The 16,647-nt window shown below is 33.5% G+C and overlaps 1 protein-coding gene and 1 pseudogene across 2 annotated transcripts; one reads left to right on the top strand and one right to left on the bottom strand.

Annotated features, from left to right (window-relative positions):
- Positions 1–58: 58 nt before the first annotated feature.
- Positions 59–3,854, bottom strand: LOC114408350 (annotated as a pseudogene).
- A 26-nt stretch (positions 3,855–3,880) lies between these two features.
- Positions 3,881–10,218, top strand: LOC114409211 (mechanosensitive ion channel protein 2, chloroplastic-like). Of its 2 annotated transcripts, none has more exons than XM_028372573.1 (14): positions 3,881–4,147; positions 4,585–4,670; positions 4,775–4,834; positions 5,538–5,695; positions 6,458–6,581; positions 6,669–6,766; positions 7,110–7,223; positions 7,496–7,556; positions 7,863–8,012; positions 8,256–8,366; positions 8,541–8,708; positions 8,790–8,903; positions 9,075–9,131; positions 9,274–10,218. In XM_028372573.1, exons 2-14 carry the CDS (start codon positions 4,593–4,595, stop codon positions 10,024–10,026), a joined length of 2,046 nt encoding a protein of 681 aa, XP_028228374.1. In that variant the 5' UTR covers positions 3,881–4,147; positions 4,585–4,592; the 3' UTR covers positions 10,027–10,218. The 2 variants fall into 2 exon arrangements, with proteins under 2 accessions (XP_028228374.1, XP_028228373.1); XM_028372572.1 differs by having other exon boundaries at positions 3,882–4,146; positions 4,458–4,670.
- Positions 10,219–16,647: the final 6,429 nt, after the last annotated feature.

Genomic DNA, 16,647 nt, shown 5'->3' with positions numbered 1-16,647 from the left:
AACAAACGTTGTTTGTCACATGTCACATTCTGATTGGACCATAAACAAGTGCGTCATTTTAACCAAGTGTGGTCCCATCAGAGGGGAGAACCTTACTGATCTGGATTACGAAGTTGTTATAAGGGTTTTCTTTGACCGATTTGATGAACGTTGAGGAGAGTGTGCCATCGTTGTTTTTAGGGGTGAATGCAACTTTTTAGCCGTGGAGGTCGATGATGCTAACGAAGTCGGTGGATCCAGGGGCGGTGCCGATGGCTTGGTACATTGTGGCGGCGAGGGCAGTGTCGTTGGTGATCTAGTGGAGCTTCTTGGCACCGAAGTAGTAGTCGAGGAGGATGTGGAGGGAGAGGGCGTTTTTGATAGTGTAGATGGAAAGGTGCTTCGAGAGAAGGTCTGACATGGCGGCGTTGTCGATGACGTAGACGATGATGGTGGTTTTGCTGTTGATTTTGGGGGCGAGGTGGGTGAGGGTGAGGTAGTGGTTGAAGGTGGAGAACTCAGGGTGCTTTGCGAGGATGTTGGTGATGTTGTGCGCGTCGAAGAGGGTGGTGAGGAGGAACAGCGTCGCCGCGAGCAGTGCCCGAAGGAGCTACATTATGGAAGGCAAGGTTAAGAGAGTGAGAGTGTGTGTCTAAGATCTAGTGTCGAGAGAGCTTGTTTATGGTCTAATCAGAACATACCATATGGTAGTCAACGTTCGTTTGTAAAGTCAACGTCTAAATCTGGGCTTAAGAATCAAATTTACGGGATTAGACATAAATAGGGGACTAAATTCGTGAATAAATTTAAAGGGAACTAAAATTGAAATTGAAGACAAATTAGGGGGACCAAATTTACAGTTTTGCCTAATTATTATGAAAAAAAACATTTACAATAATTAGTCTTGGTCAACTTATTTGCAAAAATATATGTATAATCCAAACAAAAAATACACCACACCAAAAATCGGGTCAAATTCTAACCGTTTAAATGGATTCTATAGGAATAAGATTGACTAACCCTTATTTGGCTCTTTGATAGTCTTTTTTTAAGACTCTATGATAGATTATAATTTATTAAAAATCATCATTTTTTTTTGTAAATTTTGTTTTCTCATTTAATGATTCTCACTCCTGCTATATATTAAATGAGAAGTGAAACCTATCAAAATTGATGATTTTCAATAAATTCTAACCGATCGTAGAAAAAAGTCTTTGAAAGAGAGTCTAAGAGAGAGTGTCACTAACATTCCTCTATACTTGTACTCTATTAGGATCCAATTGATTTGCTAAAAATGATAGTATTGAACAAGATAAATATTTATCTTTCACATTTGATTTGAAAAATATTATGAAACAACACAAGTTAAACACAAGAGATAAGACAAAAACTTAATTTTTTTAGTAAATTTCTTGAGAGAGAGTAACTCGGGAGATTAGTAATTGGCTTTCGGCTATGGATACCTTGATTCACACAAAAAAATACTAATTTTTTGTTATTCAAAAAATCATCAAACAATTTTTATCTTAGATACAAAGTATTAAAAAGATACACTTAGTTTTACTTCTCTCTTATTTCCTACCCATATTTTTTCTGTAGTAACACAAATTGAATCACTACATTTGAATTGTCAACAACTTTATCATGTGATGTGATGTATTTTGAATTCATGTTATCTATTAGTACAATCTTAATATATTATGTATTTTGAATTCACATTATCTATTAGCTACAATAATCTTATCATGTCATGCATTTTTTTAATTTATATTATTTAATGGTTAGCTTACTTGTCTATATTATGTATTTTAAAAAATTACATAATATATATATAATAATAATGTAAATTATTTTAAGATAATTAATATTAAAAAAAAGTTATTTTAATAAATTTGATATTATTTTGTTTGTGATGTTCATTGTTCATCAAACAAAGATAAAAAATTGTTTTGTAACTCAAATATTTAGTTTGTATTATTCTCTTTATCCTATATTGTAATACGTCTCCCAATCGTTATCTCATACCAAGAAATTTGACACTCAGCTAGTTAGCTATCAACAACCGCAAGTTATTCAGTGGAATGCTCCCCCTGAGGAACAGTTTAAGCTAAACTGTGATGGAGCGGTGGATAATAACGGGATTGCAGCAGCAGTTGAAGGGGTCCTTAGGGATCATATTGGCATGCACGGTTCTTTTTTCGTTCGCTTGCAACTTGGGATCCTGTTCGGTTTTGCAGGCTGAACTGTGTGTTGTGGTGATAGGTGTGAATTTAGATGTTTTAATGGGTTCCGGATTTTTTATTCATGTTCTTGTTGATGTTTGTTCGACTAGCTTCCCTTGTGGATTATTTCTATAAAAGCTTGGAAAAAAAATCTCCTAAATAGTCTACCAAAATTGGAATGTTTTAGTAAATTACATCGTATTAAATTTAAACTATTTTTTTAGAAGAATATAAACAATTTTTGGGTTTAGAAATAAAAGACACAATTTTCAATATATTGAGCATTAATAACTATTTAAATTTAAATTTCAAATATTTTAGACATTGATTAAATACTAAATTTAAATTTCAAACATTGTTAATTAAATTTATAAAATAAATTCTTTATCTTTATAGGCACAATTTCGTAATTTGAGTGATTCTTTTTTGTCTGACCATATTTTTTTCTGTCTCCCGGACATTAATTAATTAAGTAAATGTGAATTAAAAATATTTGTTATATCAATTTTTTTACTTAAATATATTTTTAGTAATTTAAATTTGAATAATTATTTTTTTAGTTTTTCAAAAAAGAATTTATTTTTATTAATCCTTCAAATTTTCAAAAACTTATTTTTAGTTTCTCTTTTTCCATTAATGGTGTCATAATTTATGATGATATGTCATCATCAAAAGTATTTTTTAAATTAATTTTTTTTAAAATGATTTGTGACCATTTAAAACAGTTAAAATATGTAAAAAAATTGTAATAATTTTATTTTTTTATTTTTCTTCTTTAAAACCAGCAGAAGATATAAGAAACTACCACCAAATCATACGAGTTAATTATTTTGACAGTTTAAAATCATTATAAAGTATTTTTCAAAAATAAAATAAAATAAAAGTTTGACGGTTAAAAAATGGTTACAATTTGTGAGACCATAAAGAGAACAAAAGAGAAACTAAAAATAACTTTTATAAAAAATAAATTATATTTTTAAGAAAAAAAATAATTATCCAAATTTAAAGAATTAAAAATATAATTAAGTGATTTTTTTATTAGATTCCCCCTTCATCATCTTTTCTCCATGTTTCTTTTTCTTCTCTCGATGTCTTATCTTCTTTTTATTTCTCCTCTCTTCTTCTTCTAATAATTTCATACTCTCCATTTTTTGTTTTTTTTTCTTCCTCCCATTATTACCCTTTCCATTCCTTCAAACTCGAGCTACTGATTTCTTTTCCTATCTTGTGTTGATTTTTTTTTTCTCATTCCTTGTCTCCTTTTTTTTTGTTTTGTTGTCTATAACTTTGAAAATGAAAATGAAAAATCTTTACAATAATCTCATTTCATGACATGACCCTGACATATTGGTGTGACAATAATTTTTTTTAGGAATTAAAATTATACAGTCCTAAAACTACAAGGCCAAAAGTGGATTTAAGAAGAAGAAAAAAACTTTGGAGAAACCATTCTCATCTCTCTCTCTATTCTTTTTGAGGAAACCATTCTCAAATATTTGGAAAAATCCGGAAAAACAAAAATAACAAAATTTAATAATAAAAAATAAAGGCAGAAGCACATGTCGTGTAAGTTACTATTAGGATATAAGGGCCACCTTCTAGGCGCCACATAAATCCACGACAATCTGTAATTCCCGGGTTACCAGCATACATTAATCCGAAACACAGCGTTTTGATTGGACCACGTACCAGAAACCCGTTAATCGCCTCATTATAAGAACAAAACGTACATCCAAGCCAACCGAGTTTGCCTTTTCTACGGTCTCGTCCTTCTTCTTAAACTACGAGTTGCATTCAACAACCTCTTCCACGAATTTCTTTTCTCTCGACGAGGGTAAACTCGTAATGTTCGTTTCGATTTTTTCGAAAAGCGCCTGCGTTTCTTCCCGAGCGAAATTTTCTTTTCTTCCACGAACCTTGGATTCATTTCAGTAGCATCTTTCAAGTTCGTAGATCTCGAATTTCACTCAATTGCGTGTTGTTTTCCTCTTTTCCTTTTTTTGAAGATGCGTGAGCATGTTGAATTAAGTGCTGTTTTCTACTTCTTGTTAAAAGCTCCGATGGTTTTATTGTAATTTTGACACGAATATTTAGGGTTTTGTTTCTCGCTTTTTGCTGATTCTGAAGTTATCTTTTTCTCAATTTAGCCCTGAGCTTAGTTCAGTTGCTGAGAATTTGTCAATAAATCAAAATTTCAGTGAATTGTTGAGTTTCTTTCTTTGCTAATTGCTAATGTTCTTGTTTGCTTTTTTGCAGGGTTTATATTCCATTGAATTTTACAACTTTTTATTTTGGTAATTCCATTATTGAGAAGCCGAGGCATTGGGGTAAAGGGGAGAACTGGTTTTCAACTGTGAACTGATTGAATTACCTTGTACGGCAGTTTCAAGAATGGTCTGTCCGGGTTCAACGAAATTGTCTCATGACGTTAGGTTCTACAGTAATACTGGATTCTGTAGTTTCCATCATGTGCGTTTTTTTTTTTTTTTGAATTTTAATGTTTAGGTAAATTCTCTATTGTATTACTCTTCAAATTAAAGAATGTTGAGTTTCATTTCCATGTCATTTGGCAGAACCGGATGGGGGTCGGTCGATTACATTTGGTCACCTTAAATCTTTCACCATGTAGTTTGGTATGGCTTTTATGAAATAGAAATTATGCATAGTCTCTCCTCTCTCCCTTTCCTCTTTTATGTATGTTTGATGGATGTATTTAATCCTTTTCTGCTTGAATTCCTCTTTGATACGGGTGCTCAACTGCTCATGAGCCAGTAGGCTTACTTTGGCCTGGTATTTTGATTGGATCAAATTTTTAGGCTAAATAAATAATGACAGAGTTGGACTGGACCCAAAGTTTAGGCAAAATGTGCAAATTTTGATATGATGTATGGCTAATGCATAAAATTTAAAAGTGGAAAAATGGTACTTTTATAATTTATATTTTTCAATCAATGAGAATGTTTATACATAAGATATGAAATCTAGAAATTCTGTAGTAAGCTTGGTCAACATAGGGTGTGTTTGTTTAGCCGTTTCTCCCACCTTCCAAGAAACTAAAAGTGACTGAAGAACTTTGTGGGATTTCCGCACAATGGAATTTAAACGTGTTTAAAAACACACTCTTAAAGAGTGACATTATAGAGTGACAAAAAGATATTGATTTAATTTTTAAAACCCAATCCCAGCAAAGATTAGCTTTGAGACTGGTTGGGTTATTGGCCAGAATTTGGTCTTGAGCACCCCTACTCTTTTCATACAATTGCTTTCATATAATATCGATTGATTGTGTTTATTTAATCTAAATCTTTGGAGATCTTTTACTTTTGGAAATAACAGAAGCAAGACTCTTCAGCACTCCATCTTTTAAGTAGACCACATGCCCCGATAAGGCATGTGCCTTCCAGATGTAATGTTTTCATTTGTCAGTCTGTCCTAATACCAGGTGGAGGAAGTGGAACTCCACTGATGAAATCTGCTAGTGTTATTTTAACAAGGTTGGTTTCTCTCTCTTTTCCTTGTTAATTAAGAAAGGTTTCCTTGATTTAGCGGAAATGCATGCTCATATTTATATATGGCTTTTTCACCTTTTTCGTTTTGCTGTAAAATTTATGTTTATTAACTTTTTTTTTGGAGAGGGTTTATGTTTGTTAACTTGTTTACCCTTGATGTTTGCTAGCCTTTCTAATAATGTTACATGTATATACAGTCAGGTTTATGCCTTGAATATTTTTTGTTCCTCTTCTAACTTTCATTTTCATGAATCAGCTTGTAGTTATGATTCAGAGGTATATAATTATATATCATATTGTGGTAAATCATTAAATGTTCTTTTATATCTTTCTCAATTTATTTTGACTCTGCTTTAAACTTCCTGCTTGTTTTCAGTTATCTAGTGCCTAACACAGCTGCATGGTAACTCTGCCCGTCTTTGTTTTTTGTATCTATTTATTAGCTTGTTGACATATATTCTGGAGTAACTTCAATCTGTCAAATGATCTGTTTCTCTTTTCTCTTTTAGTAGTGAATATACATATAAATTGGCATTGACTGGACCTACCAAAACTTAAATTAATTAGTATATGAACTTGTAAAGTAATCTGCAAGATTATATAACGATATGCTTAAACTGTATTTCTGAAGGACCGGGATTGATTGGTGCTAATTTTGTACTATTCTTGCTGCTTCTCTCTCTCTTAATCTTTTATTTAATGCATAATCTCTATGGAAACATTATTTATTTTTTGATATTTATTCAGGTCATATGATGCTCTACAAGGAAACCCTACTTTTCTTCAATTGATCCCAGCTATTGGTATCATTGCCTTTGCTGTTTGCGGTCTTGAGCCACTCCTTCGTCTCAGCAGGGTTTTGTTCCTTCAGGTAGTTGATTTTTAATTATTCACATGTCCCAAATCTGACTGATTAATATAATTAATACCTTTTCTGTTTATGAAAAAATATTTTCAGAGTACTGACAGTAGTTGGAAGAAAAGTAGTTCGCGATATATCATGACATCTTATTTTCAGCCATTGCTGTTGTGGACTGGGGCAATGCTGGTATGCAGGTCTGTTTCTGGGTCAATGTTAGACCCAAGAGTTTGAACACAAACTAGAAGATTTTATTGAAAGAATTCTGGGATTGAACTAGAATTTGCAGTACAGAACACTAACGCAGCCTAAACCCAAACAAGGAGCCTCCTCCTTCAAACAAACTTCAGCAATTTAACACACAATAATCAGGAAACTATCTCAATACAATTTAAGAAAAGCACACTTAACTGCCATACATCACATCATAACTGTCCTACAGTTGCTAAACAGTAAACATACAACTTCCATTCAACACATCATATAACTATATCTCCTGAGAAGCCGTATTGGTGTTGATCATAGAACTATTTGTTTCAGGGCATTAGATCCACTAGTCCTACCATCTGAGTCCAGCCAGGTTGTGAAGCAGCGGCTGCTGAATTTTGTGAGATCTTTGTCAACAGTGATTTCATTTGCCTACTGTTTATCAAGGTATTGATATCTGGAAGATGCATGACCAGCAGAAATTGGAAATGCTTTTTAAAAATGGATTTCTGTATTTTATTGTATGCTTCCCCCTACCCCCCTAATGCTGTAAGTTTATATTGCTTTTGCTTAGTAATTTATTATGGTTTCCTGCCTGCACCAGTCATTAAGAGATCATGTTTTTTATTTTTTTTATTGCTATTTCCCACTATTAGGTGTATTGGGTCCTGCATTGTGTTTAAATTATAATGTTATATGGTTGTATTTCCTGTTTTCAGCTTAATTCAACAAGCACAAAAATTCTTTCTGGAGGGAAATGATTCCAGTGGTGCAAGAAATGTATGTTTCTGTTACATATTCATTTACTACTTTGTTCTTGTCATTTTTTGATTGCCATGTCAATAACATTTTGCTGCCATAATACTGACAGACTAGTTATTTTTGTTGTCAGAGCATGTGAATGAAGCCTTAGATCTTTTTTAATATAATTTGAATTTAAAATTATATGTTTACCTTTTTTTTTCGGTATATGGATTGAATGTCTTTTTATCAAATCCTTCTTCATTTTCTGTTTTGATCTTTTTGTGAGGGAACCCAAAATTGATAATCTTTATCAGCTTCTCATTTAGGAAAAATTGACTGCAGATGGGCCTTGATTTTGCTGGGAAGGCTGTATATACTGCTGTATGGGTTGCTGCTGTGTCATTGTTCATGGAGTTGCTAGGTTTCTCCACACAGAAGTGGGTAACTGCTGGTGGTTTGGGCACAGTATTGCTCACTCTAGCAGGTCGTGAGGTACAGCATTGTTTCCTTCATACTGGCTACTATTATGGTTTGTATGGCTACTAGCTTTGTTTCTTGTTCATTGTTTGTTGTGAATTCATCTTCAAATCAACTTAATCAAATTCTGTGAAAGAATTCCAGGTGTAGCCAGTAGCCATATTCAATCAGTAATTTGGAATTTTGTATATAAAAAATAATTATTTAATACTCTTGTTTGGTGTTGCGATTCTAAGTTCAAGTTTGTGATTAATTCAGATATTTACAAACTTTCTTTCGAGCATAATGATCCATGCAACTCGGCCATTTATTGTGAACGAGTGGATTCAAACGAAGATTGAAGGATATGAGGTTTCTGGCACAGTTGAGGTTTGTATCTCTACCTTAGTTACTTTAATAGTATAAGTTTCATGCTGGTCCACTATATATATAAGTATTTTTATCTCCACAATCATGTGACTAATAGAAGAATCATTACCAATGGCAGATTTTCTTTTTGTGCAACAACTTCAATTATGTATTTAAATTTTGTTTTTTCTCCAGCATGTAGGCTGGTGGTCACCAACCATCATCAGAGGTGATGATCGCGAGGCAGTTCATATTCCTAACCACAAGTTTACTGTAAATGTTGTGAGAAATCTGAGCCAGAAATCTCATTGGCGTATCAAGAGTTACATTGCTATCAGTCACTTGGATGTTAACAAAATTAATGTGAGCATTATTGGTTCACATGCTTAATGTTCTTGGACTTTCTGATGTGTATTTTTCTGATTAGCATGTTTCTTCATGCAGAATATTGTAGCTGATATGCGCAAGGTTTTGTCTAAAAATCCTCAAGTAGAGCAGCAAAAATTACACCGAAGGGTTTTTTTGGAGAATGTCAATCCTGAAAATCAGGCTCTTATGGTTAGTGTCTGTTCTATTGATTTGTTTATTTTGCACAAGTCCTCAGCTTTTAGCTTGCAATTTTTGATGTTTTCTGTAGTGTCTTAAGAAGCATGATTCTTCAGAGGTTTCTTTTTTTAATTGTCCTTTCTCAATATACCATTCTCTTACTAATTATCCTCTTTGTTCCAGATATTAATATCTTGCTTTGTGAAAACTTCTCATTTTGAGGAGTATCTCTGTGTTAAGGTAATATGATATACACAGTAATTACAGTTGCTTATGGTGGAAACTTAGTTTCTGGATGTAAGCAAGTCATTATTATAAGATCATTATTCATTATATTCATAATATTTTCTTTTTGTAACATCATTTACATGTAAAAAAATAGGAGGCAATCCTTTTGGATCTTCTCAGAGTCGTCAGTCATCATCGAGCCAGGCTAGCCACTCCCATCCGCACTGTTCAGAAAATATACAGTGAGGCTGACTCAGAAAATATACCCTTTGGGGACACCATTTTCACTCGATCTAGTGCGGGAAATCGCCCATTCCTACTGATAGAACCACTATATAAAGTTAATGGTGAAGATAAAACTAAGCCTTCAACACGTTCAACTCGTGCAAGTGAGGAAAAAGATTTCAAGATTGATGAAACCATGGCATCTGACACCAAAGAAGATGAGAACTTTGCAGCAACATTAACCTCCTCACCTGATGTAAATTCCAAGGATAAATCCAAGTCACTGTCTGAAGCCCTGCCAAAAAAGGAAAATGCAGTAGATGCAGGAAAGGGACCTACAGTTCCTGTATCCAAAAACCTTGTTCAAAGTGCTGCGCCTGAAACCTCTCCTGTTACTTCCCACGAGATCAATTCTGCAACTTCTTCGCAATCAAAACAAGATGAAGAGAAATCTTCTGTCCCTCTGTCATCAGTTAGGCCATCCTTGGAAGAGAACATTCTACTCGGGGTTGCCATAGAAGGCTCAAAACGTACTCTTCCAATTGAGGAAGAAATGACTCCATCTCCTATGCCTGCAGAGTCACAAGAATTTGCTGTTCAACGGAATGGGGGTGGACCTCCTGCTAGTAAGGATAAGAAGGATGGCCAGTCTTCATTTCCAACTAGTAAACAGAATGACTAAGATTAGTAGCTAAATTAGGCAGATTAGAAGTTGATATTTCAGTACATACCTTCGATAGAAACTAAACAAAAATGATCCAGCTGTCTTTTTTATAAGTTGGAATTATGCATTGTATTCTCCCTAATTTGCCCATGTATGTACATAATTATCAATTCATGGTTCACACTCGGGTAAATGCATACCTTCAAATAATTTTCTCGAATCTATTACTTCTTAGATGATTAAAAATCATTCAATATATTCTTTTTTTAATAAGTGTCTTTAGTAATATTAATAAAAAAATTGTAGATATCATATTAATACATTTTCGAATATAATTATTTGGTATTATATTTTTTCTTTTGGAATCCCACATCTATATTACTTATTTTTACTATTCTCATGTTTCCCGAATGAGGAATAAGGAATGTTAATCACACTTTCTTTCTAACTCTAAACATACGAGGGATAGAGACTCCGACAAGTCAGTTAAAAGCAACTGATTTAAAAACGGTTGTTGCTCAAACATCACAAACACAACCTCTAAACCAGTAGTCATGTTGGCCAAAGCATCCGCACACGCATTTGCCTCCCTATAAATATGCTTCAAGGAATATCGCATCCCGATCTTCAACAGATTCTGGATCTCTTGAATAAGGTGTCCTCCAGCAACACTTCCTCTTTCCCACCATTGATACTCTTAACAACAACTTAAGAATCTAATTGAATATCAACAGCTTGACAATCTGTTTCTTGAATCAACTTCAAACCTTCATAAAGACCCCAAAGTTCAACAACAAATGCATTAGTTTTGTCAATCTTCTTTGGGGATTTTCTTCCTACACCGTTAATACTTTTTCTACACCCAACATTTTTTTAAATTTCAAAATTATCTCTATTAACTTCTTCTTCCTTTGTTCATTATTTATTTTCTTCATATATCATTCATTTTCGTTTCGTTTTGGCCGAGCTTCTCCTTCATTGTTGTGGCTGGTTTGGTCGAGGTACATTGTCGTGGTGGTTCGTTGACGGATCATGGTGGTTCGTTGACGGATTGTGGTTGTCTTCGTGATTGGTATTGTGATGTAAAGGCAGAGGTTAATTTTTTTGTCCTGCAACTTGAATCTGTGCTAATAAACATATGAATTTGCAATCCGTAAGAATCATATGGATCGGCAATCCGTATAACCTAATTTAAAAAAAAAAAACATATTTTTGATTTTTTTTATAAACTTAGTTATAGTTTTTTATAATATTTGTGTAAATATTATATTAACTAGTTTATGCAAGTGTATAAAATATAAAAATTTAGATATAAATTTTCATATATATGCATATCAATTTTAATATAATATATTAGCATGTGCACTAAAAAAATAATTAAATTGTGTGAAAGTATATGTCAAAAAACTTATTAATATATGACATATGTAGTGTAGAAGATTTTAAAATAAATTTAAACATGGAAGTTGTTCAAAATAAATAGATTTCTTTATAAATAATTAGAATTATGTATGGTGTCGTTAGGGGTCGTTAGTTTGTCATTGAATTTTTCTTAATGTTTTGTTAAGATAGACGAAGATTAGTGGATATATGACAACATAATGTTTAAAGAAGTTAACATGAATGAAGACAATAGAGAGAAACCTGTTGTTTTTGAAAATATTGATTGTTCTGATACCTTCAATACTTCTCAGCTATTGATATGATTTTGTATTTTGTTAAAATAAGTAAATGAATGTCCCTTGAAGATTAAACATGCATTATCCCTTTTGTAGGTGTTTGCTATCCGTGATGACGTTTTGCATTGGGTTTGCTCTGTTGCGTATGATATTGATTTTGTGGCGGTGATAATAAGGTGAGACACAGATACTAGAAAGAGAGGAAGGACCTCATATGTTTTAATTGGTTGTGAGAGGAGTGTAAAATATATGACATACAAGAAAGATTTAGTACAAATAGTTAATAGTAGTAGAAAATGTGGGTGTCTCTTTAAACTGCGAGTGAAACCGGTGTTGGGAGGTGAATGGTGGATGGTAAAGTTACTATGTGGGAGTCATAATCATGCATTAGCTAAGTCATTCGTTGGACATCCATATGTTGGTCGACTGACTGAGGATGAAAAGATTATTATTGGTGATATAGCAAAGTCAATGGTGAAACCAAAGAATATTCTTCTCGCATTGAAAGAGCACAATGCCAACAATTATACAACAATGAAGCAAGTATACAATGTAAGATATGCATATCGTTCTTTAATAAGAGACAATAATAGTGAAATGCAATAATTAATGAAACTTCTTGAACACAATCAGTATATTTATTGGCATAAACTGAAGGATGAAAATGTTGTATGTGATATATTTTGGAGACATCCTGATGCAGTGAAATTAAGCAATGCCTGTAATTTGGTATTTCTCATATATAGTACCTACAAAACAAACAAATATAGGTTGCCTTTACTTGACATTGATGGTGTGACACCAACTGGGATGACATTTTCAGCTGCATTTGCCTATTTGGAGGGAGAACGCATAAACAATGTTGTTTGGGCATTGGAACGGTTTTGAGGTATTTTTTCTGAGACGTGATGCAATCCCTCAAGTTATTATTATCGACAGAGATTCAACATTGATGAATGCAATGAAAACTTTTTTCCATGAAGCAACTAACTTGTTGTGTCGGTTTCACATTGATAAGAATGTGAAGGCAAAATGTAAAACCCTTGTGGGTAAAAAAAATGCATGGGATTATGTCATGGAAGCATGGGAGAGTCTGGTGGATTTTCCTTCTGAGCAAGAGTTTGATGACTGTCTTATGAAGTTTGAAATTGTTTGGTCATTATGATCAATGTTTGTTAATTATGTCAAACAAACATGGTTGATTCCCCATGAGCAAAGATTTGTTAAAGTCTGGACGAATAAGGTGATGCATCTAGGAAACACAACAACTAACAAGTATAAAAATTGTAAATATATATTGTTTTTAATAACAACACATTAATGGATAAAAATAATTGTTTGTGCTTACTTGTTTCAGTTTTTCAAATGTAGGGTTGAGTTTGCACGTTGGGCCTTAAAAAGACTACTACAAAATAGCCTTGGAGACCTATGTAGTGTCTGAGAAGACATGAACAACATGATCACTATGTAACACACTAAAATTAAGGAATCTTTTTGAGAAGAACACGCATGTGATTGGACATGTTTTTAAAGTTACATCATACAAGAAACTAATTGGCATGGTATCAAGGTATGCGTTAAACCAGATTATTGCTGAGTTTAAGCATGTAAATTATGTTGGCATTGACAATTCTCATTGTGGATGTATAATGAGAACTACTCATGGTCTTTCATGTACATGTGAGCTAGCTAGATATGTTCTTGGCAGCATACCACTTGACACAATCCATATGTTTTGGCAGAGGCTAAGTTTTTCATACCAAGGTTTATCTGAGTCCAAAGTTAGCATAACCAAAGAGATGGAAGCCATATCCAAGCGGTTTGAAGAGCTTGATGTATTTGGTAAAGTGACTCTAAAGAGTAAACTTTGGGAAATTGCTTATCCTGATCTAAATTCTATGTGTGTTTCTCCCGAAAAGGTCAAAACAAAAGATGCTTAAAAGCAACAAATGAGCATACAATAAAGATCAACGAAGCGTGATCTGTCATACTAGGAGTATGTGGATGCATTACATTTTGTGCAAAATAGCAATTCTTTAGTGAAACGTTGTGTATCATCATCTGAACAACCAAAACCAAAGAGGAAGATATCCATGTTGGATCAATTTCATCCATGCATTTATGATTTCATTGAAAACATTGTCGATGTTAAAGCTGATGGTAATTGTGGATATTGTGCAATTGCTAACTTGTTAGGTATGAGTGAAGATTTATGGTCTTTGATTTGTAAACATTTGCTTAAAGAACTTGCACAATGGTCTGATGAGTATATGCACCTACTTGGTGACATAAACAAATATGAGGAGTTAAAGCGATCACTACTTCTTGATGAATTATCCATGGTATATAAGTTTTTTGTTACGTATTCATGGATAAATTTTTTGTAAATAATACTAATTAAAATTTTTATGTGTAGGTTATCATGAATAAGTGGATGAATATAACCGATATGGGTTATGTGATTGCATCAAGGTATAATGTCATCCTTATTTCTCTTTCTCTCCAACAAAGCATGACGTTTTTTCCTCTTAGAAGTCAATCACTGAGAAATAGTTTTGTACACCACATTATATGTATTGGTCATGTGTATGACAATCATTTTATTCAGGTAAAACAATTATAACATTTTAATGTGTATTTGTCTATATAACATGTATTTCTAAGAGATGGTTTTCTTTTTCCACCAACAACTTTTTTATGGCCAACACATTGTCATTATCGTGCAAAACAATGGCTCACTCCTTATATTAGTAGAATGCACTAGTATATCAATTTGATGAGGTTGACCACGCTATGTTAATTTAGGATAAGATTGAACATTTTGTTATTGTTTGGACAATGCTTGTAATTTACATAGTTGTGACAACATGGATAATGCATGTAATGTGGTAATTAACGTGTCTTTGAATGGACGTTCATATAATTATTTTTGTTGCGTGTCTTTGAATGGACATTCATATAATTATGGTTTACCAGCTTTAGGATTTAGGGTTCACTTATTTTAGGGTTTATGAATTATGTTTTATGGTTGATATATTTTAGGGTTTATGGTTGATATATTATAGGGTTTATTTATTTTAGGATTTAGGGTTGATATATTTTAGGGTTTACTTATTTTTGGGTTAAGTGTTTAGTTATTTTTGGGGTTAGGGTTTTTTATGTTTAGGGTTTAGCCGAATAACATAACAGTCAAATACTACATAAACACAAATTAAAAACATAGTCTAATATACAAAGTTAGTCAAGTAAAAAAAATATTAAGCATTGTTCATTTATATTGCATACAAATATCCTATAGTACTTAGTCAATCCCAACTATCCTAATGTGTCATGTGTATCCCTCTTACATCTGGATTGCACATAAACATTTCGTTGCTCAGTGACACCCCTGGCTAATCTTAAACAGTGCTCAGTTAGAGTGTATGCATCAGTTCTAGCAATGATTATCCTTATGTTAATCACGTGTTTCAAAAATTTTGCTATCTTTTGGCAAGTGTCCATATGACATTGACAACAAAGTATAAAAAAATTATAAGAAACATGACACAAAAAATCACTAATAGTGAATTGCAAAAATATATTATATCATTGCATGTCAAGGCATCTTTACATTGACAACTCAAGGTGCGGGTGGTTGTGACATAGCTGCTGCGTGGATGAGCTCCTGAGGAGGATCTGGTACAATAAATGTATCATGATGCACCACATGTGGATGTCTAGGAGGGTCCCCAAGCTGTGTCGGACTCATGAAGGGGTGAGATATCCTATAGAACCACTCCATGTAGTATGCTACACACTAACTAGGAGTACTACAAATCTGTCCAACCAGTGCAAGATATTCTAAAAACCGAAGCTATCTATGGTCAATCTCCTCTATGGATAAGGATGGAGCAGCAAGGAGTGGAGGAATGGTTTGAACATAACCAAAATATTGCACTATCCTCTCTGGTTGGTGTCTAACAATAGATGAATCTCATCTGATATGTTCAGAATATAATGAAATGAGCTTAAATTCTCTGAATGGTCAGTGGTCACCATAAGGTATCCAACACACAAAATCTGGCGTCAATTGATCCAAGCTCTTATGATACGTCGTCATTTGCAATGCCTTTCTAGACTTCCAGTGACAAGCATGTGGTTTCCTCTCATGGTAATCCTCATCAGCAATAATGGAAGCAATTGTAGGAAAATGCTCGTAGATCCAACATTGCACATATTAAAAATACAAAAAAAAAAATTCTCACACAATAGTACATTTAAAGTATAAAATTAGTAACTGGAGGCAAAAATAATTATAATTACTTGTAACAAAGTGATATATCCTACAAGATGTTTTGTCGTATGTGCTTGGATGCAACATTCAGATTGTCATACATATGGACTAGTGCAGTCGCTCCCTATGAATAGCCTCCAGATTGGCTGAGGTCATGAAATGCGTCCAAGAATACAAGACTGATGTGTGTGGCACTCTTGTTAGCAAAGAGTGTGCAACCTATTAGATGCAATAAATATGCTCAAGCTGCTAGTGTCCATTGTCTTGCATCGCATTTGCTACGATAAATGTCTCACAACCAGGCTAGGCGAACACATGCCCCTTTGCATTGCTCAGTCTCATATTTTGCTTCTTGTGTACTGACTTCAAGCAACTCAACTAACAAGTTCACCGCTTCGTCTACAACAATAGCATCCAAGGTATGGAAGGCACCTGTAATGGGCAGATGCAATAAGCATGCCACTTCATCAAGGGTTATGGTCAGTTCTCTTATCGGTAGATGGAAACTACTAGTTTCCTTGTGCCACCTCTTCACAAAAACATATAAAAATCCCTTGTCACCTATCTCCAACGAACATGTAATTAGAAAACTTAATCATATAGCAGCCACTATGCCTTCAATCTCAAGTGCTGACCTTCCAAATTTCTCTTCCTTCCTCCCATAAGAGGCCAACTTCAACTCAGTAT

Source organism: Glycine soja, chromosome 4, assembly GCF_004193775.1.
Source record: "Glycine soja cultivar W05 chromosome 4, ASM419377v2, whole genome shotgun sequence".
In the NCBI taxonomy this organism is placed as follows: domain Eukaryota; kingdom Viridiplantae; phylum Streptophyta; class Magnoliopsida; order Fabales; family Fabaceae; genus Glycine; species Glycine soja.
The sequence above is the reverse complement of the archived record's forward strand: the minus strand, read 5'-3'. Positions and strand labels throughout refer to the sequence as shown.